The sequence below is a fragment of the Pagrus major genome, chromosome 16 (assembly GCF_040436345.1).
Source record: "Pagrus major chromosome 16, Pma_NU_1.0".
NCBI classification, from domain to species: Eukaryota; Metazoa; Chordata; class Actinopteri; order Spariformes; family Sparidae; genus Pagrus; species Pagrus major.
In genome coordinates, this window is record NC_133230.1 from 29,322,167 (window position 1) to 29,348,374 (window position 26,208).

At 39.8% G+C, this 26,208-nt stretch overlaps 2 protein-coding genes across 2 annotated transcripts; both read left to right on the top strand.

The window, feature by feature from the left end:
- The first annotated feature begins 628 nt into the window (after positions 1-628).
- Positions 629-2,200, top strand: LOC141010391 (thrombomodulin-like). Its single transcript, XM_073483337.1, has one exon. It carries the CDS (start codon positions 643-645, stop codon positions 1,750-1,752), a length of 1,110 nt encoding a protein of 369 aa, XP_073339438.1. The 5' UTR covers positions 629-642; the 3' UTR covers positions 1,753-2,200.
- Positions 2,201-6,027: 3,827 nt separating this feature from the next.
- gnmt (glycine N-methyltransferase) lies at positions 6,028-15,839 on the top strand. The gene is made up of 6 exons (XM_073483338.1): positions 6,028-6,384; positions 8,367-8,494; positions 8,936-9,049; positions 9,296-9,438; positions 11,538-11,659; positions 13,972-15,839. Exons 1-6 carry the CDS (start codon positions 6,176-6,178, stop codon positions 14,141-14,143), a joined length of 888 nt encoding a protein of 295 aa, XP_073339439.1. The 5' UTR covers positions 6,028-6,175; the 3' UTR covers positions 14,144-15,839.
- Positions 15,840-26,208: the final 10,369 nt, after the last annotated feature.

A 26,208-nucleotide genomic window follows, 5' to 3' on the forward strand; every position in this document is an offset into this window, starting at 1 on the left:
AAATATTTCTGAGTGATTACAAAAGCACATTATATATTTGGTGGTATAAATTTCACATTTAATAAATATATGTTAGAATGAAGTGTAACACACAACAGTTAAAATATAATATCTTATTGTATTCACTTGCGCTGTCTGAGACACATTTCTATAATCCAAATTATGCCAACTCCATAACAAAGATACTGATGGTGTAGAATTACCATTAATTATTTGAATGAATTTTACCAGAAGAGACAAGTGAGGAGTCACAAAATGTTGGCAAAATTATCATAATGGCCTTTATATTTCACCACAATATGGTTCAGTCTTGCGTATATAGACTACTTTGCTATTCTATGAACGAGTTGAATATAATAACCTCTGTAGGTTTTCTTTAGGCCTAATAGGCTGTATTGTAATATGCTATAATGTATGAAATCTATTTATCTCAATTTAGCAATTAGTTTTCACAAAATTCATCATTTAAGGGGTCATTTTTCAGTATACTGAATACTGACCCCCTTTTGGGCCCCCTAGCATGGGGGGAGGGGGGGGGCGTACAGCCCTGCCGGAGGGGTGTTGTTTCCTGGGTAGGTGCAGTAGCCACTGGCTCTGAAATCTTTTGCCAAGCCAACATTAAGAGAAGTTCTACACGACATTATGACCATGTTTGTGCCAGTGAAGGTAATGACCATTTTAATGTCAGTTATTTTTGTATTGTCTATTAAGACTGGATTTTGCATGAAGCAGACTGGTACCTGTGTTCCTTTTTGTACTGGGAGCGAGTGCATCACTGTAAATTATGATAGAGTGGATTTTAAAACAGCCGAAGAAGGATGCCACGACAGGAATGGAGAACTGGTGACATTTCAGCGTGAGACAGATAAGAACATACTTGACATTTTGAGTCGAGAATTGTACGGAGACTTCTGGATTGGACTGCGTTTACCAGCTAGCGCCTGCAGTAACCTCTCGACTCCACTGAGAGGATATGAGTGGACTTCTGATAGTGCTGACAGGGGCTTTATTTCAGCCTCCAACCCCTGGAAAAACAGTGTTAAAGTCTGCTCTCCACGCTGTGTGTCACTTTCAAATGATCAAAAGTGGACAGAGAGGCTGTGCTCGGAGAAAACTGATGGCTTCCTGTGCAGAACAAAGCACAAAGATGCATGTCAGGCTCAAGAATTATCAGATCCAGTTGTTTTCCCAAGCACGGATGGCTGTTCAAGTGGCCTTTGTCAGCATACATGCACAGCTGTCAAAGGAGGCTATACATGTTCTTGTTTTAAAGGATATATCCCAGAGAGCAAGAACCCCTGGCGGTGCAACATGCACTGTGCACAACAGAAATGCCCCGCAATATGTGACAGACACACTGACAGTGCATGCTCCTGTCCTGATGGCTTTATTGCTACTGACAAAATCTGCGAGGACATCGATGAATGTCTGATGGAAGGATGTGATCAAGAGTGTAAAAACACTTTCGGAAGTTTTGTGTGCTCCTGCAACGAAGGATTTGTACTTAAAGATGAAGTCAAATGCATCAAAGAAACTCCCATCGTCATAGGTATTGTTAAACCAGCCCATAATAATACACTGAAGGGTTCTTCAGCTGCTTCCACTGGTTTTGTCTGGATATGGATTTTCATTGCCGTGGCTGTTGTAGTGCTTATATTTGTGATAAGGTTTTATGTTGTCAAGCGTCAGAAGTGCAGAGAACAAAACTCTATTCAACAATCTACTGCTCCTGTGGACAATATTGCGTGTTAAAGTGTATACATGCGTGCTCCGTTACAATTATCAGATGGCTGCTGTAAGTAACATATCAGAAAAAACTGTTCAGATTCTCTGATTCTTGGGAGTGCTTTATAAAATATTAATATGAATATATATGAAATGCTTCTTAAAAATACAAGTCAATTCCAGTTTTAACTTGGATAGAGCACTAGTAGTATACAAATATAAGCAGTATTATGTAAACATTAACATGTAAGAAATATTTTAATGTTGTGCTGAATTTTGATTTTGAAAGATTACTTTTTTGGTTTCATGTTATGAGCTTAGCATACGTAAAAAATGTTGATCTGCAAATGAAGTTAAACTTTTGGATAAACATTCAGATGCAGTTGAGCAAAAAAGTAAAATGGAGATGAGTAAATGGAAATCCTCGTGGAAAGTACCAGCTCATACTTTAACTCAATAAATGTACTGTTTTCTTGAGCACAGACTTCTTCTTTATACAGTAAACATTCTTGTTTGTGCATATGCATTTAGTACATGCATGAAAAAGTCTTTAATGTGGGACAGAGAAGGCTGATTTCATTTTGTTGTAGCACGTCATATAATTAAAATGTGTTCAGTCATTCACAACGTTGTTGCAATCATTCTTGCCCCTAGAGCGCCATCTAGTGTTCTTTTGAATACATTGCTGAAAAAATAGTTTTATTTGTTCCTCAAAAATTTTAATCTGAAAATCAGCTGCTGCTTCAAAGCACATATAACCTAGACAAGCATGCTTCTTTCTACTGATTCCTCATGTTGTTCACGATTATTTAAAGGTGCACTATGTATATAAAACAGAGCGTTTCAGACAGAGGTGGAATACAGTGCAGCAGCACTGGACAATATGAGAAATCTAATGTTTTTTTAGCACTACAGCATGTAAACACATTCTAGTAGTAACCCGAAATAAAATGATGAACCTGAAAATGACCACAGAGTAAGTACACATGGTCAAGTATTGTATTTGAATACAATTTTGAGCTACTTCACTACATTTCAGATGCAAATGCTGTGCTTTTTACTCCACTAATGTACTTAAAGCTGCGATCAGACAGACATACAAGTTCACACAAGCATCATTTTCTGTCAATGTAAGCAGCTGTTTTCAGTCATTCACAGCGTTGCTGCAATCATTCTTGCCCTTAGAGCGCCATCTAGTGTTCTTTTGAATACATTGCTGAAAAAGGGGAAAAATAGTTTTATGTGTTCCTCACAAATTTTAATCTGATCAGCTGCTGGGTCAAAGCTCATATAACCTAGACAAGCATGCTTCTTTCTACTGATACCTCATGTTGTTCACGATTATTTAAAGGTGCACTACGTAGTTTTGGGGAAGAAAAACAAGATCTTCATTGACTGATTGTCTTATGCCTAAACAAACTAAACAAACTTTCTCCATTTTCATGACTGAATAAACTGAATTAACAAACTGACCTTAAAGCACAACTCAATTTCACACTGTTGTACTTGCTTTACATTTACATTTGCCAGACCCTGCTACCTTTTTCCTTTAGCTTCAAACAATGTTCTAGGGACCTTATTTTCCTCTGAGAACAGCTTGTTTATTCATTCATGGAAAAAATAATTATGTCTGAGTTTGTATTACTACTTTATTAACATGGCAAATATCAAATTTCCTTTACAAAACTACATAGCGCACCTTTAATGATAAATAGTGCTACTGTTCCTGAAACGTATCGTCAGTAGTCCCACCTTTAATTCTGTGACGTCTTAACATCACACCACATCACCATTCACACATTTGGATCATTTATGCCTAGTGGCTAGTTTGGCATGAAATAATTGATTTAGCACAGCTGCTTTGATGTTTATGTTAGCGGTGCTGGCTCAGGCCTGTGTGAGCTGACCAATCAGAGCAAATTGGGGATTCAGGGGGTCTTCCTGTCTTAAAGAGACAGGAGCTAAAACAGAGCGTTTCAGACAGAGGTGGAATACAGTGCAGCAGCACTGGACAATATGAGAAATCTAATGTTTTTTTAGCACTACAGCATGTAAACACATTCTAGTAGTAACCCAAAATAAAATGATGAACCTGAAAATGACCACAGAGTAAGTACACATGGTCAAGTATTTGAATACAATTTTGAGCTACTTCACTACATTTCAGATGCAAATACTGTACTTTTTGCTCCACTAATGTACTTAAAGCAGCTGCAATCAGACACGTTCACACAAGCATCATTTTCTGTCAATGTAAGCAGCTGTTTTCAGTGAAAAGGCTCTAGAAACCTACCACACACTGCCTGCTCAGCATCAAACAGCAGTTAGCTGGTGAACATATTTAAACATTAAGCAGCTAAAGTCCAAGTCAGCATGGCCCTCAGGAGTTGGTAGAGACCAAAAACAAAGCTAAAAGACAAAGAATTTTATGAACTTTTGTGAACCTCCTGTGTTTTATAGGTTCTTGTGCATGTAGAGGATTTTGAACGGTCAAACTGACAGATGCTCCTCTCTCTTGCAGAAAACTCTGCTCCTGAGTGTCTCGCCAGTAGTCCTGCCTTTAATTCAGTGACTTTACGACATCACACTTTTTATGTTGGATAGATTCCAAGCAGGAGGGGAAACCTTGGCCATCACTGAGTAAAATATTTATCTCACTCAGTCCTTATAGGTCCATATAAGTCTGTTTATCTCCAAGAAAAGAAGCACACCAGATAAGAATGCTGTTAAAGAGGAATCCCAACATGTAATCAGTGAGAAAACACCAAGGCTGTGAATGAACAAACACGTCAGAAAACATGTGGGCAAAGATCAGTGGTTACAGAAATGTTATAATGTGCTTGAGAAAGTGGAACACGGTAGATCACATAACCTTTTATAACCATGATGAATCTTTAACTAATGAAAACAATTACTTACTTATGATGACTGATTTACTTTCTGCCTGTTTTGAGCTTTCTTGCTTTTGGCCAAATTCACGCAAAAACAGACAAAATACTGAAAATGCATAGAGTCACCTGCAATATTATTATCTTAGATTTATTAGTTGTTTATGTTCTTTAAATGATAATGTGCTAGAACATTTTGTTTGTCTGTCAAGCCCTCAAAACACACAAAGATTAATTGGCAAACAGTGTCTTTAGTAAGACTTTTTATCTCTGCACACACATACATACATACATACTCATCATAATATCCACACATTAATAAGCCTGTGTTCCCATTAAACCTGTGATCCCAGACAACAGACAAATCATTTCCTCCACAACTGGTAATGTTAGAACTGGAAATGCAGGCTGCTGTGTAATCTCAGTATGCCTCTGTTTGTGCTCTAGTGAAGGTAACTGTGTGTGTGTGTGTGTGTGTGTGACTAATCCAGGCAAAAGACAACATGTATTATAAAGGAGTAGTGTAGTGTTGATAAGACTGGGTGGTACAAACCCAACCTGGATTTTGCTGGTTGTGGCTGACATAGCCTCACCTCTGCCAGTAAATATATGGTCTTATGTGAACCTATCCAGCCAACCACAGCAGGAGGAGTTCACTTTTTGGGAGGGAACATAAAAAAGAAAAAATGGTTTGGTTGCCTTGTGGGAGACAAACTCGGAAACAATTACATTTTTGCTATATTTATGTTGTTTTTAACTCTACATGCTTTGCAATCTGTTTTGTGTCACATATTATTGTTGTCACTTGTTTTATCTCATGTGCCACATCATGACACATGCACTCACATTTAGATTTAGGTAAGATCTGTGCAGTGAAGTTAAAACATTTTGTGAATAAACTGTACATTTCTGCAAACGTTGTTGTTATTTTTATGTTAAACCTTTACATAAATCATATGCCACATAAGCAATCTGTCCTAGCTGCATGATGAAATGAAAAATGATGACATTTTTGAAGGGGTGAGGCCTCTGCGCCACACTGTAAGGTTAAGAGGGTTATATGCCCTGAGTGCAGACTGACAGGCAGCCCCTTCTTCTACGCTGGTACTAACGCTGCCTTATTTAGCAGTCTGGCGGACTTTTAACCTCAAACATGTCGTTACCTATCACCTTAACATCGTATATCTAAAGTATATGAATGTCAGACCTTGTTGTAAGTTACTGTATGATGCAGGATAGTGTGAAATTGATCCTGGGAGGTTAATTTAGGGTAAAATATCCAGGGACGTCGTCTAACGTAAACACGGAAGTATGGGCCGTCACCTCATCTCCCTTTGCTTCGTCCTATCAGAAAGTAGGCGTCAGTACACAGCAGCGTGTCATTGGGTTAAAGTTTGTCCCCTCTATGTTGCTCATATAAATAACAACAGCCGACATCTGGGCTAGCATGTGGAGAGAATACCTGTTAGACAAGTAGTTTGTGTTCAGACACATTTAAACAGTCAGTGCACTGAGTACCTCATTGTCTGGTGTGTAAGCTAGGAGAAAACACAAGTAGCAGCATGTCGGTCGACAGCGTGTTTAGGACCCGCTCTCTCGGTGTGGCCGCCGAGGGTCTTCCTGACCAATATGCCGACGGGAAAGCAGCGAAAGTCTGGGAGCTGTACATCGGAGACACGCAGAGTAGGACTCAGGAATACAAAAGCTGGGTGGTGTCTTTGCTGAAAGAGCAAGGTGTGCGGAAAGTGCTGGATGTAGCCTGCGGAACAGGGTAATGTCAGGCAGTGTGGCAGGTGGTGACATGTCTCAGTTTGGGCTGGCGTGGCAGTGAAGGTCTCATTTAAAACTTTGCTCAATTTAATGTATACCAATGTATATCAGCAAACGTCTCAGCTTTAGTGCAAACCTTTACAAATGTGTAACATTTATACAACCAAATCTTTAATTCGGCATTAGTTCTTAACACCAAGTCTACTATATTTAAATAAAATAACTCAATGTTTTTCATTTCAGCTAGATACAGCGTTTTTTATTTGTAGTAACTGGTAAAATAAGACAGCCACTTAAAAGTTGCAATGCCAAATTATGTATGAGTGTATGCCAAATATTAGACCGCACCCAATCGTGCCTAAGGTGTGCAGTCCTGTTGAGGGAGTTGTGTATCAAGTTCAAATCTCCCAATTACACTCCAGGGTTGTGAATGGGTGTTGCCGGTAATGTAGAATAGTATAGAATGATTATGCAGCTCCAGTGATTTTGTGCGATTTGAATCCCTCCACTAATATAGATTTTTTTTATGTCTCACATCATTCACTTTGTTCTGCTCAGATTACTTATGTATTAACAATGCCCATTTTGTTCCATAGTAATATGTTGGATTATCTTTATAAATAATCAAGTTAGATGGACTTTCCTAGTATTTCAACCCGCTGACCCTTTTACTCTGGACAAAATCCGGATTAGGCCAGGGAGTGATGAATGAAAGTGCAGAGTTGCACCAGCTGCTGTTTCACTTTCTACCTCCAGCAGCAGTTAGTGTATGGGACCATGAGCTGAGACAAGCTGAGTCAAAGTGATTTTATGTTATAACTACGAAGGCTTACATGGCCTAGACAAGATGTACAGTATTGTGTGCCAAACAAGAAGCTAGCTGTGGGAAGTCACTTGTGTATGAGAGCAGATACTGGGGTTAGTAGTTCATGAACTGGCTCTGAGTCGCTGCAGGGAGTTTTGACTGGTTCCCTGTGGACTGTTTACCTCTGCTGATAGTCTATCTGTGCTCTGGGACAGCAGCAAGGCCACTGGCTGAACTCAGACAAGAAGACAACATACACTAACCTGCCTGCCCCTCAGTTCACCTCAGTAGATCTTTTTATCTAGGCCAGATTGTGCAATAATATCATTTATTTTATTATTTCAGTTTAGTTGATCCATCTGCAAAATGTGCTTGTGAAATGTGTTTTTTTAACCACCTAAAACAGTCATTACAGCCACATCTATTTGAGTCATAAATATAACAGACCCAATAATCTTTATGATAACCTCCTCCGGTCAACAGTGCAATAATTTGGCATCTCAAAAATAAACGTTGTAAAGCTTCATATCTCACAGAGCCCTGGCTGGTGTGAGGCGCTCATTCAGTATGGAGACAGTCAGCGCACAGATTCTGACCCCATTCCATAGTGGCACGACCATCTGGGGCGATGTAAACAAACACGCTCATAGTGGAATGAGGTTACCCGAACTGCCTCACTAATTTTGGCTGTCTAAATGTGATGCAAGGCTTTCCAGTTGTGTTGTCATCAGATTTAGAGTCACCTTATGCAAGAGCTGCAGATCATGCCTGCAATTAAGGAAATAATCATTATAACTTGCCGAGTAAATACCTTTGTTCGAAACCAAAGAGGATTTTGGCTTTGGCTTTGGCTTTTGTTTTGCCTTGAGATTTATGTTGCATAATTGCAAGTGAACCAAAGCTTGTAAGAAATGTTGCCCTAACCTCAAGTATGGGGTTTAATTTGAGCTACAATTATACTTTATAGTCTTACTGCCCACAGACTGTTGTTTTCTGTATATATTTTTAACATAATTCTTTGCTGTTGCACTTATCCAGTTGTTAATCAATGCAGTGTTCTACCTTAAACCAGGTCTTCCATCTTAATTTAACATTAACCCACAACTAGTTAGTTTGGAAAAGTGTGTCATTGCACAGGACAACTTGTGTTTACAGGGCATGTGTTGTTTATTTTGCAGAGTTGATTCCATTATGCTGGTGGAGGAGGGGTTTAATATGGTGAGTGTGGATGCCAGCGACAAAATGCTCAAGTATGCACTGAAGTCAAGATGGGAGAGAAGAAAAGAGCCTGCGTTTGACCAGTGGGGTACGGCATGTTTAATTTTGTTTGAGCATTATATTTTTAGTCCCTGTATTCTCATAATCTTTAATTCCTGCCATGTTCATCAGGTGTATAGGGATGGACAGATGGTTTTGTGTTCTGTGCTGATACCAGTGCTAATTACTACTAATGACGGAGGCCAGTAATCAATATTAGGAATGGAAAATCTTGTCAAGTTTTTAAAAACAGAGTTTTTAACTGGTTCTAAAAAAGTCTCAGTTTAATACCGAAGCCTCTACATGACCCACATAAGCAAACGAGATCATCAGCAAGAAGATTTACTATTTCTATAATAATCTGACAGTGTTGTGGGCAGGACAATGAGTGAAACCACAGAGCAATACGGATATAATAAGCACTCAGTCTATTTCTGATGACATCCTCGTGTTTTCCTCTTTGACCATTCTTTTTTCATCTTCTCCTCAGTGATCGAAGAGGCCAACTGGTTGACGTTAACAGAAGATATTCAGAAACCAGGACCTGGCTTTGATGCTGTTATCTGCCTCGGCAACTCATTTGCCCATTTACCAGACTTTAAAGGTACATGAGAGATAAAGGGACAGCTCTACCAACAGTACATCAGTTTTTCCAATCATCTCTTTCATATTGTTCTTTCTCTGAATTCTGGATCACAATCACAACCAAATATCTGTCCTTGAATTGATGCTAATATTTTCAGTTGACCACAAACCACCAACATCAAGCCACCAATAATTAATGTGATTTCATTGAAGATCATTTTGTTGATTGTGCATGATCATGTTGGTGATGTTGTTTTGCTCTCAGGGGACCAGAGTGACCAAAAGTTGGCCCTTCAGAACATTGCCAGTATGGTTAGACCAGGTGGGATCCTCATCATTGACCACCGTAACTACGACTACATCCTGGAGACCGGCCGGGCGCCACAAGGCAAAAATATCTACTATAAGGTAACAACTTAATGAAGTTGGTTACAGAGGATGCAAGTTGACATGTAGAGGGATCATTTTGTAACAGATCCAACCTCATTACCTGAATTTCTGCTGCAATCTTTCTAATTTATCTTGTGCACTTGCAGCCTAGCACACAATCATTGTAGTTCTGCATGTAAAACAGATGAAAAATACACTTTAGGTCTACATGTGTACAGTGTGAGTAAAACATGAGCCTATGTAAACAGCTGTATTGATTCAAAAGGATGCATATTTGGCCTGTTAGACACACATGAGATGGAGAATTGAAAAACACAGCTCCTGTGTAGAGTAAGGTGTGCTTAAGGTCAGAGCTGGTGTAGTGCTTCCTGACTCTTTATGATTAGATGGTTAAAGGTGCAGTATGTAAGAATTGACCACCTGTCATACTCATACATAAACATAAATTCATACTCAAACAAATAGAGGGCAACATATCACCAGAGTAACTGTCAGCTGTAGCTGCTGCTAGCTAGTTAGCTCAGTTAGCCATGCAGCTAGCAGTCCGGACTGGGAGTTCAGAGAACTGAGGGAGTGTTGGTGTGTTTTACCATTAGCACAGGAGCTTCAAATCCAGGATGGCTTAGGGCTAACTGGTTAGCATGCTAACTTAATTATATACAGTATTTTTGCAACACAATACATAGACATCATAAGGTCAGAACTGTTCTGTTACATTACATTCTGTTAATAATTTTAGTAAATGTTTGTGTCTTCAACTAAGAGTTCTTACATATTGCACCTTTTTAAGAACTACAATTGCCTTATACATTTTGGTTTGTGGAGGTTGTTGAAAACTCAGTTACACTCTTAGCATGAACCCTCTTGTGGTTTCATTTTCTTTTATAACGTTTATGTTATAAGATTTAATTCAGAAAAAACTACTTTGGATAATTTATAATTATTAAATTCCCACTAAGTTTTTTTCTTAAACTGTAAAAAAAAAAAAAAGTTTGTGCCTCCATTACATATGTCACATCAAGTGTGTAACCACATTTAAGGGGTTGTTGCAAAAAAGTGACTATATTGGCCAATGTAGTTTTTTACTACATAATATTGTGAATAGGCCCAAAAATCAAGTTTCAATCGGGCTCAACTTCTGGCTTGGTCGAACTTTTCATCAAACTCAGTTGGCTGGGTTTGTTTGTGGGAAGCCAGAGGGGGATCCCTGGCAGTAAAGCTCCTTGCTGTCAAATGAAATGAATCAGTCGTGGCAACAATAACTTTATTTGTTTATTTCAGTAAAGTAACTGTAATATAATGAACTGATTTATCGTGTGTGGTTTTAAAAAAAACCCGATTAAATTGTGCTGTTGCTTGTTGTTTTGTTGAAGGCGTCCTGGTGCATTAACTGTCTGGAGTAAAATGGAGGAGTTGAACAGACAGTATTGTTCATGAATGGTTTATTTACACCATCACTGGCAGCAGCTGAGACCTAAATCTCTGTTCAGAGCCTGCCGGATATTGTAAGATTTACCATGAAATTGGCCCCAGAGAAACAGAAGGAAGTGTGCATGGAATTGTTTGGTACATGGAGAGAAAAATAGATGATGTCAGGAGGACTGAGGAAGAAAAGCCATTTGGGAATATGGAAAGATAAGTGTGCATATGCCAGTTAAAATGATGTGTAGCATCAGCTTTATAAATAGTATATACTTAATGTACTATAATAGCTTGACAGCATTTGTTCGGGTTCAGACATCTAAAGTTGTATTAAACAAGCCATCGTATTGGCTGAAAGATATAATACAGAAATATAAAGAAACAACAGCAGGTGCCATCAACAATGAGCCATATTTAATTTACGTAATTTTCCTCCAAACAACTTCCATATTATTTAATCCAGCCAAAGGAGGAACTATCCAGCTGGAAGGCCTAAATATGAAGACTAAGTCAACAGTCGCGCGCTACATCAAAATCCACTTCTGATGCCTCTGTAGTCCCACAGTCTGCTCTCATGGTTCAACTCTGTGCTCAGTAACAGTAAGAGCAACTTCCTGGTTTTGTTCACCTCAGTATATGGTGCTTACTACTCATCAAGATGTTTTATACATGTGCTTATGTGTGTTGTGTTGCAGAGTGATCTAACTCAGGACATCTCCACCTCAGTGCTGTGGGTCAACAATAAGCCTCATATGATCACTCTAGACTACACCATCCATGTGCCCCAGGCTGCCCTCCACAATCTTCCTGAAGTCAGGTAGGTCAGCACTCAGAAGTATAACACAAAAAAGAGGCGGGAGGGAAAATGCATTAATGATCTTAAAGGAATAGTTCACTCTAGAACGAAATTCAGTCATTATTGACTCACCCTCATGCTGATGAGAAGTCCGGTGTAGTTTCTTATTCCTCAAAGTGCAGCTGGAGACCCGCGGGGGTACCCTCCGGCAGCAATAATCCATATAACGAGCGTAAATGGCGTCTGAGACGAAAAGGTCCATAAAACTACACAAAAACTTTGTAATATTCCTCCATACTGCTCGTCCGCTTCAATCCAAGAGTCCTGAAGTGGCGACATCCAGAGTTTACTTGAAACGATGTCATTTAGTACAGTTTTCTAGCCTAAACAGTCACTATACTATATTCGCCTCTCGCGTGCACGTTTATGGACCTTTTCGTCTCGGACGCCATTTACGCTCGTTATATGGATTATTGCTGCTGGAGGGTACCCCCTTGGGTCTCCAGCTGCACTTTGAGGAATAAGAAACTACACCGGACTTCTCATCAGCATGAGGGTGAGTCGATAATGACTGAATTTCGTTCTAGAGTGAACTATTCCTTTAATGGTGTCCCATCGTTGTTGAAACCACAAATGTTTAAACCAAACCCCAGTGTGACTTACCAAGGCTGGACAAAAGCTTAATTCAGTACAGTTAGATAGCTCAGTGGGCTGCTGTTTATTTTTTTAATGGCCTTTCAAGCTTCTAGGTTGTAGAAAGTCCTCTTTACAAACAGATTTGATTTTTTATGAAAGGTCTGCAAAGACTGTAATGTTATTTACATGTAGAACAGAATGCGGTCAGTGGTTCAACCAGACTGACAAACCTTTTCACACAGAGACTCCGCATTATCGCTGCAACGAAGGCTCACCTTTACGGCGTCTTTGTTTGTTCACACTGAACCAAGCAGCTGCAGAACCAAAAGAGGCGTGACAGTAAACATCATGATGTTGACATCCGTGTGTTTTTTTTGCATTTCCCCCGGCTTCTACCTGTTAATCTAAACAAGTATCCACCGACTGTTTATAATCATATGGATGCAGTTATGAAGTGTTGTGATTGAGATCCTGGCCCACCATGCATTGTGGAAAGTAACAAAGCTCTAAATTACATAATTACATAATCTCCATCAGTAAACAGAGGACTTTGTCTGGCTTTCACTCGCGGGGAGGGATGCTGTTTTCTGGGGGAAAGTTCACTGAAGTCTCGGTCGGGAGGGCTCACAGTTGTGGTGATTTTTTTTTAATACATTCAGACATTTCTCATTTATTTGATGAGTGAAGGATCTGTTTACTTGTCAGACTGGGAACACCATCAGACCGACACACCCTTGTTCCACACTGCGGGCTTTTCCATTCACGCAGATGCCATCTCGCCTCCACTGGGGCTCAGAGCGGAGTGAAACTGTCTCCCCTCTCCGCTTGTGTAACTTTCGCACAGACAGCGATGCGGAGTATCAGCGCATGATTCCCGCACTGAAAGTGCAGTGTGAATGGGGCTAAAGATACCTCTGAGCAACAGTGGAATAAGAATAGAAGAAATCACCAGTCATTGTTAGCGATGTAACAATACTAAAAACTCACGGTATGATATCATCATGTCTATAGTCATTAAGTATTTATTAATTATTAATTCATTTCATGTATTTATTATTATGAGGACAGTGGTAAGATTGCTTCAAATTAAAGTATTTCATCAAGTTGATGCAAAAAATTGATACAATTCCAGTATTGCCATTAAGCAAGTCTATCTTAATAATTTGCATGGCCTCATACAATATACACACAGATGTGAAGGGATAGCTACAGAGTAGTTACAACCAGGACAATTTAGGTTAATATGGTATGTGTCTTAACCTGTTAAGAACTACCCACTTTTATGGGTCTCTGCGCAAAAAATGACATGCCCATAATTAACAGAGTGTATCTCTGCAACTACAAGGTATCATAATAAAGGGAACACTTGAAATATTTGTTCAGATGTGTACGTTTAAGTATATATGTCACTGGGTCTATATTAATATCCGCTCAGGCTTAACAGGTTAACCTCTTGTCTATAAGGACGTTCAGAAACATGCAATAGTTAGGATGTAATAATGACTTTCCCTTTTAAATAAAATGTTATCTTAAAGGCCTTGTCTTTAGTGTTTTGTATGTTTTGCATACAGTATGCTATTTGTCATACAAGGACTGTCATGGACTCTCCCAAGGGACTTGTTAGACACAATCAGTAGTACTTTTATTCAGTGGTTGGAGGTATTGTAATGTGTGCACACTCTGTTTGTCCTCCACAGTAAATTCCGTCTGTCCTACTATCCTCATCGTCTGGAGAGCTTCAAAGGTTTGCTGAAGGAGGCCTTCGGCGGCAAAATGGAGCACAGCGTCTATGGAGATTTCCAGACGTACGTACCCGGCCAGACCCAGGCCCCGTGCTACTTCATCCATGTCTGTAAGAAGACAGCATAAGAAGAGCGCAGCCAAACAACATGCTATACACACAGAAAAAGCGAAATAATAGCTCTCTGTCCTCTCTAAGTCCTATCATGCTTTGACAGTCTGTCAGATTTTGCCGAATTATATTTAAATATGTCTTAAGATTGTGTAATTTGAAATTTCTTGTAAAAAAAAAAATGAAGCAACAGGTTTTTTCTTTTAAGAATGCTTGAAAGAGTTTAGTAAATTGACTGTTTGGTCCAAATGATGATCACACGGGCACTAAAATCATCCTGATAGTTGGTGACCATGTAGTGCAGTGCCAGTAGGTAGATGGCATTATTATCATCATGTAAGTAAACGTATTGACTGTGCATTTTATGATGTGCAAAGCTTCATTTTCTTGAATCATTTTAAAATGTTGAATGCTATAATGTTAAAGCAACAAAGTCTCTTGTTGAAATTTGTTGATTCTCATCTCTTTTTTGATATAAAACACATTGTGTTCCTTGATATCCCAAAATGTAACTGATCTAAAAGGGTCAAACCAAGTTTAAAAATATATTCCAATTATATGAGAGCATTGTTTTACCCACATCTGGTATCTTCACAATGCCCTGCTTTTGTGTTTCCCTTGTTTCCTCCCTGCCTCCTTCCTCTCTGAACTCTGATATCCACACAGATCATGATGCTGTACATTACTGATATTCCTCATGTTGGAATATGTGACAGTGACACAAAGTGCTAAGATATATTCTTAGCCAGTTGTTTTTGAATGTCTACCACATAAGTCTTAAAAACACAGATAAAACAACTGTTCTCTGTGTCTCTATGCTTTTCTTTTTCTTTTATATTTTTGAGCTGCAAAAGGAAAAAAGGCTGATCTTATTCTGGCCAAAAACAGATCAAGAGATTTTCCACTAAAGCCTGCTCTTGAGAGAAATGCCTTAAAGCTTCTCATACTTGATTTTTTCATGTGGCATTGTTGTTTTCTTTAACTGATTTCTTGTTTCTCTTATTTTGTGAGTAAGGCTTTACTTTATTGGAGCCAAGAAGAGCCTTTATGTTTTCTAGTCACTACTACTAATGAACCTACAACAGACCAGAAGTTTGTGTCAGCCAATAAAAACTAATGTCCTATTGAGGATTAATCCAAATCTACCAACAGGATAAAACAATAGTGACTCTAGAATGGGTTTAGCAAGAAAAAATGCATTACAGTAATAACTTGGAACACCCAACATGCTTTAAAATTGTACCAACCAAAGATACTATTAAAGTGAAAAACTTGAATGTTATTCAATTGTGCTGCACAGTCCATGTATCAGATAGTTGAGAGAAAGAGATGGTGGGAGAATCGTTTATTTTGCTGTACAATCCAAGTTCAAATCCATTTTGCTTTGATACCAAATTAAGAGTGTTTTTCCCCAGAATGAGAAAGGAGCTCTAGCAGAGAGAAATCAAATATTATCACTACACCTGCTGTTTGCCGAAGCAAGACCACATGGTGCATTCAAATGCTGTGCCAGTGCCTCTTGTAGAACAAAATCTGCGGTAGTTTGTGATTGAGTTTGACAGTAGGTGCAGAATGTGGAAAGATCGATGTAAATTTTTCACAACAGTCTTATTATGTTTCCTTTTCTTTTGAAAAACAAGTGTAAAAACAATTCATAATTGACAATGATTATTGGATTTATTTTGCCTGAAATAAAAAGTTATCTGATTGCTACTTTTCTAGTTTTAGTGTTGTGTTTCTGTTGCATGATAAACGGATATGTGCATACAGTCAGATTTAGGATTCAACAGGGCTCATCATACATAACACAGCCTTTTTTAAATAAACAGATAATCAGAATTAGAAACACTATTATTCCCTAGGGGAAATTGTTTAAAATGTGAGTGAACATAGGAACAATATTTTTTTAAATAGTTTGATTGATGTTATATGTAGGTGCGTTAAAATTGCTCATAATTCGACATCATATTTTAATATATTTGATGACCCAGTCTAAAAAGATGCCCATCTGTGTCTCTAATCTTACAATGGAGTTTTGTTTGTATGACCTTATTTTGTACTAGGCAGTGTCACAATTCTCCAAATCCACTATCCTATTTGATTTAATTCAATTTCAAATTAAACATGTTAAAATGTAAAGGCTTTACATGTTAACTGTCACTTACATTTTGTATGGTATCAAGTGTGATCTGACCTTCTCCTTGGTCAGGGTGGAGTTAGGTCTGTGCAGGTGTCCAACTCCAGAGAAGGCAAAACAGCCCCAAACTTGAATATTCCCACCACCATGTTTCACTGTGGGTTTGAAACACTGAGGCATCACAAAACTTCAAGATTAGAGTCCATGACTACAATCCTGGTGGTTTATTTGCCGCAAGTGCTGTTCTTGTTTTTCTTAGTACATATGCTGAATGCGCGTAAATAAGCGAGGGTGGAGAGAAAACAAGTAGAAGAGATTGAGAATCGCCGATCCTGCTTTTGATTTCAACAATTGAAATTGAATGCTCATTTCGATTGATATATAAGTTAGAATTGTAATTATGACACCCCTATGTTGTACGGTACAGGAAAATGATCCCTCATAGTACTCTCACTACATACTGATACATCTCAGAAGAAGAGTAAGATATGGTGGATAGAACCAGTCAAAAGTACAGTTACAATAATGTAACATTTAAAAAGTGAAATTCATATTGAAAGCTCATATAGCTGAACATTTTACAATGTAGACAATGTCTCAGTATAACAAATATGTGCAAATCAATCACTGTTGTATAAATCTTCCTGTCAGCCATCATCAGCATCATTTCATGCTTTTCATCATTTGCTTTTTAAACACTCAAAAACCTTTAGGTTCAATGCAACCATATTTGCATGTGAGAATTTATACAATTGCCATTAAGCTGTAAATGAACATATCTCAGAGTTACACATGCCATTAGACAAACAGTTTAATACATGTTGATCACAGGGGCTAACTCACCGCATCACTGGATTATTTAAAATACAAGAATTTCAGAATCATGATTTTTATATGAGAAGCAATTGATTAAAACTGTACTGAGTTGAGATAATTCCTAGACATTATATGATGTAGTTGCTGTGATACAGGTTTGACACAAGAGGGTGGTAGTAGATTACATGCAGCTCTTGAAATAATGACAAATCCCACAGATGAGGACCAGGCTTCATTATTAAACCTCTCCTTTTGTCTTTTTGCATGATAAAGTTTTATCATCATACCATTGTGTTTCTTAACTGAAACTAACCAACTTTTAAATGTCTCATTTAATTTTAACGACACTGGTCTGGTCTCACTTATGTGTATTGTGACTGCTAAACTGTTTGCATTCCTGCCCCAAGTCCCAAGGCCTTCACATTTGGTTTACGTTCTCCTCATTTACTTTTGGGTTGAGAATTGAAACCAAGAACCAACGTTTTTACCGCCTCGCTCTCTTTGTAGACACATTAAACTTCAAAGCACACTAGAAGGTTCTTAACCCCAATATAACATATAGCTTCTTCACTGTCTGACAGTTTATCAGTGAGTGACATTTCCTGCCTTGTCCGTCCGACCTCCGCACTTGAACTTGCTCACCATCATATAGCAAGGCTTCCCTGCAGCGGAGCGTCTGGAGCTCATCTCGTCTCATGTCTCCAAGGTATGCTATCAGACTCTGTGGTAGACGGCCGTGCAAGGAGCTGATACACAAACCAGATGTGAGAGCCGTTTGCCAGATGTGCCTGCTCCGCTTTGCTTTGCTGCAGTTAGGGGAGTCAAAGTGGTCAACTATGACTGACTTTACTGGGGAGGATCGCTTTCACAGCACATCATTGGCCAAATCAAACAAAAACAGAGGGAGCTGAGAGAGACAGATTGGCTTGAAACAAGGAGATGAGAAATGATGATTAATAATGATTACTACAGAAGAGCCTTTAAAGGAGAGAGAAGTTAACTGTTCTTACCATTTGTTCTTGTTACAAAATCTTTTATTAAGTTTTTATTTGGGGAGAAAACGATTTCCTTTGTTTACCACTCCAATTTGGATTTTCTTTCTCCAAAGTGGTGTGATCCAATCCTCAATACATAATTTCAGAAACCTACAGTATTTGTGGCATGACTGACTGTTGTTTCGATACTGTATCAACACACCCAGTCATCCAGCTGTTAGATATTTTGTCTTTCTAAACTCTCTGTGGATGGTGGAACATTCCTGGGAAAGTGATAGAAAGCTACAGCAGTTTGTTTGGGGTTAATCTTCTGTAACCAGACTCGCATCTTGTTCAGCTCCAGAGGTCTGGAGAAATACAAGCAATTTTTTATGGTTTAAAGGACACAATGTTCCCGAAACCTTTGAAATTAATCCAGGAATAATTTGTTTGTACCTAACAAGATGTGACCAATATGTTTCTGTATTCCATGAGAAAAAAATGTTTATGTAGACTGTTTAAAGCGTCGCGAATTGATAAATATACTCAAACAGTGTACATGCAATGTGTAAGGTGTTTTACATAGTGACAAACCCCACAAAGAATTGCCACTCAACTCTTCTGCTCCTCTCAGCTCTCCCTACCTGCCCAACACCAACAACAGACCACCAAGATTTAGCAACTAGCAACTAGCAGGTGAACATAGTGGAACATTTAGCGCCCAAATTTTTCTTAAGAGTTGGTAAAGACTTAAACTGCGCCAAAAGAGTGAATATTGGATTTAACTTTGTCAGGTGACCGTAAACACAACTCTAAATATATACTAATGGAGTGCAGCAGGAATGATTCCTTAAACCCAGAAATAAGTTAGCAGTTGGTTCAGTTAGATGCCTGAAATAAGGTTGGTGTTCAACACAAGCAAGAGATTTTTCACATTTTGTTCTATGACATAAAATCCTAATTTCTGTGTTAATTAGTGAGCTGGTGGGTGCATTTTGTAACTTCTGTGGTTATGAAGTCCTTTGAGCGCCTTGTTCTGTCCCACCTCAAAACCATCACCGACCAACTACTGGACCCCTGCAGTCCGACTACAGAGCCAACAGGTCTGTAGGCGATGCTATGAACATAGCCCTCCACTACATCCTTCAGCATCTGGGCTCCCCAGGAACCTACACCAGGATCCTTTTTGTGGACTTCAGCTCTGCTTTCAACACCATCATCCTGGCTCTGCTACAGGACAAGCTCTCCCAGCTGAGCATGCCAGACTCCACCTGCAGGTGGATCACGGACTTCCTGTCTGAGAGGAGGCAACATGTGAAGCTTGGAAAACACGTCTCTGACTCACGGACCACCAGCACTGGATCCCCCCAAGGCTGTGTTCTTTCTCCTCTGCTCTTCTCCCTGTACACCAACAGCTGCACCTCCAGTCATCAGTCGGTCAAGCTCCTGAAGTTCGCGGACGACACCATCGTGATTGATCTCAGATGGGGATGAGTCAGCCTACAGGTGGGAGATTGACCATCTGGTGACTTGGTGCAGCGAGAACAACTTGCCATCATCGAGTCCATCCTCACTTCCTCCATCACCATCTGGTACACTGCTGCCACTGTCAGGGACAAGGGCAGACTGCAGCGTATCATTCGCTCTGCTGAGAGGGCGATCAGCTGCAATCTGCCACCCCTCCAGGACCTGCACGCTTCAAGGACCCTGAGACGTGCAGGTAAGATAGCTGCCGACCCCTCCCATCCCGGACACAAACTCTTTGAGACTCTCCCCTCTGGCAGGAGGCTGCGGTCCATCAGGACCAAAACCTCTCACCATAAGAACAGTTTTTTCCCATCTGTAACTTCTATCAACAAGGCCTGTGACCCCCACTGACACTGACCCCCTCCCTCCTCCTTCACTTACATTACATTAATGTAAGTTTTAGCCACTGACTCTCTTATTTTGCACATTGCAATATCAGTATCTACTGCGACCTTGCACAATCTAGGTCAAACTTTTTGCACTACTGGATAAATCTGGACAGTCTTCACCCACTTTTAAATCGGTCACACTATTATATTTTTACAAATTCCTTGTATGTGTAAACTTACTTGGCGGTAAAAGCAATTCTGATTCTGATTCTGATTCTCTTTGACTAGAACTATAGATAAACCGTTTCCCCCAGTGTCCAGTCCTTGTATTAAGTAGCCTGTTAGCTTATAAACTGGAGGTAGCATAGCTTAATTTTTAGCATACTGACATGAGAGTGATTATTGATCTTCTCATCTAACTCGGCAAGACAGCAATAAGTGTATTTTCCAAAATCTAAACTGTCTTTTATGAGTATGTTTAAGTGTTTTTAGCTTATTATTTTTCTAACATTTTCTCAAGGTTTTTTACTAAAAATATTATTAGAGATTAATCAATAGAAGGATGTCTTTGATGACTTATTTAAATTGGAAAGGGCAAGAAATAGAAAGAATAGAAAGCGAGAAACAATATGTAATCAAACTTCCACACCCTAACCAACAAAACTATGCAACAAAAACTTCATCAGAAGAAGCGAGGAGGACTCAGAAAACATGCGACGAAGTCAAACCGATGAAGTGAGAGTGGAAAAAGATACCAGAAGGATCCAGAGATGTTCAAAGAGAAAAAGCTGAGAAGGGGAGGGGAGAGTAAAGTCGGACAGCATCTAACTGGCTTCGGTGCTTCCACTGTGAGATGCCAGATGATGATTTTCCAGATGTTAGAAGTGGAGGAAGAAAAGTGAGGGGATGTGGAGGGAAAGAAAATCTAAAAGTTTGATTTTGTTTACTTCTCTTTTTATTTGTCTTCCTCTGAGTTTTCCAGGTTTGGTCAGAGAATAAGTTAAGTGGCTGCACACACTTCTGTGAGTGCTTTGATTAGCCTCACAGCGCTCACACAAACAATAGATGGACAAAAAAAAAACTGTTGAGCTCGATGGCTCGCTATAAACTCACTGAACTGCTTTCTTCCCCCTCCACTTCTCCTCTCTTTTTACTTTTTCCTCCCACATCACTGATCGTTTTCCTTCAAGGGCGCATGAGAAATTATGGTTTTGTGTGTGTGTGTGTCTGTGTGTGTTTTGTGAGAGTCAAGACTAAGTGGTCACAGCTGTCTCTTTCTCAGCTGCCACCACTTGACTCCTGATGAGAAAGGTGGACCCTGACCGAATAGATAGTTTAAACGTGTGTTTTTGTATATCTGTGTGCACTTGCTGTGATGTGTACATTTTAGATTAACATTTTTCATACCCTGCCTGTCCAGTGAAAACCACATATCTTCAAATTTTGTGGTTTTGAATTTAGATTTTTCTGACAAAATGAGGGATTAGTTGTTCCTCATTGGTTGACAAAATCCTTCCACTTTTTTATGATAAATTGACCATTTAAAGGAGCAATGTGTAAGATATGGCAAAAAGTTGAAAATGTTCAATGAACTAGAATGGCACTCAGTAGAGCACATACCAAAAGCCCTCTTCACTCCACATATTACTCACACATAGATACTTACACCACCATATGGCACTTGGTGGTGGTAACGCATGCGGGAATTAAACAGTTTTGGATTCAGAAATCAATGTATGGTTAAGAACATATCAGGATGTGAGAGGAGGGGAGATTCCCTTTCACCTAAGATGTGGGGAGTTGTCAGTGTTAGAACAGGTCAGCAAGTCATATGAGGGGCAATTCTCTTTGCCTACGTCGTTAACAGGATGGAAGCTAGGATGACACTTACTGTCCAATAAAACATCAAAGCGCCACTGCCCTGGGGAAGGCACGATCAACACAACTGTCATAAAGTATGTCACCACTGTTCTCTTGTTACCTGACAGTATATAACTCAGGACAATTTGGAAGAATGCTGCATGTATTAAAGAGATCTGATTCATCACACAGAGTCTAAAATTCTTCAGAGAATTAGCATCGATATCTATTTAAGTTAGCATGCTAACCAGCTAGCCCGTAGCCACTTTGTACCTCAAAAATGTGATAGTAAACAACACTGGTACTCCACTGGTGCTCCAAGCTCCCGGTCCTGGTAGAATCAGCTTATACGACTGTGAGCTGCACGGTTAACTGAGCTCACTAGCTGACGGCAGCTACAGTAAGCAGCAGTGCGGTTACTCCTGGCTTATTTGGAGTATGAATTCAACAGTTGGCCATTCCTTACATATTGCACCTTTAAACTACCCAGCAGTATATGAAGTAGTTACAATTAGCTCAATCATAAATGTCTAAAGCAGTAAGATATAACATATTAATATGTATTAATGCAGCAGTAATAAGGTATAATAGTAACATGCTGACAGGGACCATTTTACTGTACAATTTACTTCTTTCTTTTGGTGATAATACTTGTATACTTTTACTTAAGTAAAGATTTAATTACAAGATTTTACTTGTGGACTATTTTCACAGTGTGGTATTAGTACTTTTACTTCAGTAAACTTTTCCACCACTGGCGTCATGTGTACCTAATGTCTGTGTGTTTGCGTAACGGGGCTTTCTTGAGATCCCTTCTCAGGACGAGCCAAGTTGAGGGTCTGTAAGCATTTATAGAGTCGTTATAATAAAAGAGTGGGTCGCACCAAAAACTCAACAGCAGCTCTGGGATTTTCCAGCCCTCCACTCAGCCTGTGCCAAGACACTGTTTGGACAGAGAAGGCTAGAGATATTGAATGCCTTGTCTAGTGTTACGCAGTGGAATAGCCTAATCCAGACTGGGCCCATTCTTTCCCACATGAATGGTGTGTGTTTGTCTGTGCTCAGTGTATGTTTGTGTGTGTGTGTGTGTGTGTGTGTGTGTGTGTGTGAGTGAGTGTGTGTGTGTGTGTGTGTGTGTGTGTGTGTATGTGTGTTGAGAGGGGTCAGTAAGAGAAAGAAGAAACAGACAACATCCTCCTGCTGCGCAGAGAGGGCCTGAAGAACAATAAAGCCTGGCGAGTGAAGGAAGCACTCTGGCTGGAGGCCTGCGACTGGACAACGCTTAGCTTGTTTTGGGTTCTGAAACAAATAAATGACAGAGTTCCTCTCAGTTTCATCAGCAGGCACACACTCTCACACACACACACATGCATGTGAAAACCTATGGAAATGAATTTATTTATAACAAAAGGATTGCATGAGTACAAGACAAATTCAATATGAGCATGCAGAGACCGTTTTGTAAAGCTTGTCGCTCTATTTTCAGTTAAAAATGTTAAATCTTGTGAGGCTGTAATGCATATTCCTCGAGGCTGCTAGCAACAGTTACACTGCACAGGATGAGTTATATAGCTGTACATGGAAGGAGGATAAAGGATGGGTTTATATCTTTTGAAGTTTATCTTAAAATAATATTCACATACCCATATGTATGAGTTATTGGTCAGATTAACCATTCCTCCTGTCCATATTGTCTTAAAAGTGCAATATGTAAGAAATAGCAACTGCCAATTTATATTCCAAGCATGTAGGGGGCAGCATATAACCAGAGTAACCACTAACTGCTGCTAACTGCAACTGCCGTTAGCTAGTTAGCTCAGTTGGCCATGCAGCTAGCGGCCCTATTAGCTGACTCTGCCTGAGCTTTACTATCAGACTATTGCCTCATGAGGTACTTCATTTGACAACTCTGCAACACAAATCATCTTTGACATAACATCGATACTGTTGTTTCTTCACATTCTGTTGATTATTAGCTATTAACTATTATTAGTTCATTTTTGAACATTTAAACTAAAATTCTTAAAATAAAAGCAATTCCACTCCGCAGGCCTTGATTGTGCGAAAAATGTTTTCTGAAGGCAGCTGAAGTTTATATGAGGCTTCAGCAATCTGAGTTAACCAGTGTTACCTTTCTGAGCTGCAGTGGAATAGTTGTGAAAACAGGTAATTTCATATTTAAATATTCATCACCTTGGCCCTCATCTCTTTCATTGAATAGGACATCTTCATGGGCCAGTATGGCCAGAAGGAATCATTACAGTGATACAGTGACAGTTTACAGCCACAACACTTTCAATGTGCGTATGAGCATGTGATTGTTGGAAGACAGAGTTGAAAAATGTGAACCAAAACCTCAAAGTAATATCCTGAGTGTTGAGGATGAGTTCAGGCACCTCACAGCCTGAGGAAAGAAGCTGCTCTGTAGTCTGGTGGTACGGCAGCGGATACTTCTGTCTCTTTTACCAGATGGCAGCTGGGTGACCAGACTGTGGCTGGGGAGGGTGTTGTCTTTATTCTTTTGGGCTCTGTGCAGACACCTCACTTCACCACTATCACTGCTGCTATGTAGATGAGTACCAATGATGTTCTTCACCCTCTGTAGAGCCTTCCTGTCCTGGGCCACACACGAACCATATCAGTTTGTGATGTTTCCAGTCAGGATGCTTTCTATCTTTTGTGGGATCCTCGGATGGCAGCTTTTAATATTCTGGTTTGCCGATGAATAAAAGAAAATAAAAAAGGTGACTAAATATTAAAAATCTGTCTCAGTTAAACTGCCATGCTTTTTTACCTAGTATGCTTTTTTCCCCTTCCTTCAGTGTTTTATGGGTTCTTATGCATGTAAAAGATGTTGAAAGTTAAAAAGGTCAAAGTCCACACCAACAGAAGCCCCTCTCTCCCACAGAAAACACTGCTCCTGAAACGCCTCGTCAGTACTCTGCCTTTAATTCTTTGACTTTATGACATCACACTATGTCACCATGTCACACAATTGCATAATTATACCTTGACTTAGCAAAGCTGCTCTGTTGTTGTTAGTGGTGCTGGGTCTGGCATGAGTGAGCTGACCAATCAGAACAGACTGGGTCTTCGGGAGGGGGGGCCTTAAAGAGACATGAGCTAAAACAGAGCATTTCAGACAGAAGCAGAATACAGTGCTGCAGCACTGGACAGTATGAGAAAACTGATTTGAGCTGATTTGTTAAAGTATGTAAACCTATTCTAGTAGTAACCCAAAATACAATTATGGACCTGAAAATGAGCATTATATGTCTCCTTTAAGAATGACTTTTAACTGCAAACGAACTGTTATAGGCTGGACACACTGGATGCTGCGTTACCGAGCTGCTGCGGCTCACTAGCGTTTGTGTTCACATAGGCGCTCTGTTGATGTGTCTGCTGTGGTGCGGCTCCTGCCTGCCCTGTCTGTTTACATGGAGTTTGCCTTTGATGATTATCGATAGATATGATGACGTGATTTTCCTTTACCCCCACTGAAAGAGCGAGAAAGCCGGAGGGGGAACTAGAGGAAAGTGAAAGTGAAAGAAAAGCAGTGTGCAGGAAAGAAACTGCCCCTCACCTGTTGTGTGTATCCTCTTCATGTCTGTGACATATTCTACACATACAGACATTAAAACTGTATTCGATCTACATTTTTGCATTGAACCGCGCTTGACACGCCCGTCTCAGGCATCCTGTGTGGCTGGTCTAACCTGTTAACATGGACACCGAAATGAAAATGCCACACAGCAGCGCTGCACACGTGTCCAGTGTGCCCAGCCTGTTACACTCTACACTTTAAGTTCAAGATGAACAGCTTGAATTTTGAGGACTCATTAGCCATAAAATCCTGTGAGGTATGGTGATGTCAGCATGCTAAATGTTACTTTACGAGTGTGTGATTTGGTTGAGGTGATAAAAAAGTGCAGCTGTTGTTAATGTGCACAGCTTAACTGCTGTGTAGGAAACATTTTAGGGATTTTTCTAGATGTCCAGAAACATGCAGTCATTGAGACATTATGACTCTCTTAGTGCGGTTTGTTTTTCTTCAGCTTCACTCTAAAGTGTGAGCTCTCCCTCTCTTTCCTTCTCTCTGTCTGTCTGTGTCTACCTCCCCACCCGATTTCCCGTTCATGCCCCAGGCTCGGTTTTCCTCCCAGTGGTCCTCCAGGTTCATTTCAGTGAGTGTTGCCAGCTTGTCACAGGTTAGAGAGAAAATAAACATTCAAGCTTTCCAAGTTAAACAGCAACCTTGTCATACCATCTGAAAGCCCCTCTGCTTCCTCTGGGCCGCCCACCGCTCAAAGAATGTGTCTTCAGTTCTCAGAGAAATGGCACAGTCTGCACACACAACCAAACAAACCCGCACGCGTATAGAAATGAACGCAGATGTCATTTTCAAACGCACACATGGAAGGTGTAACTCTTATGTGCAC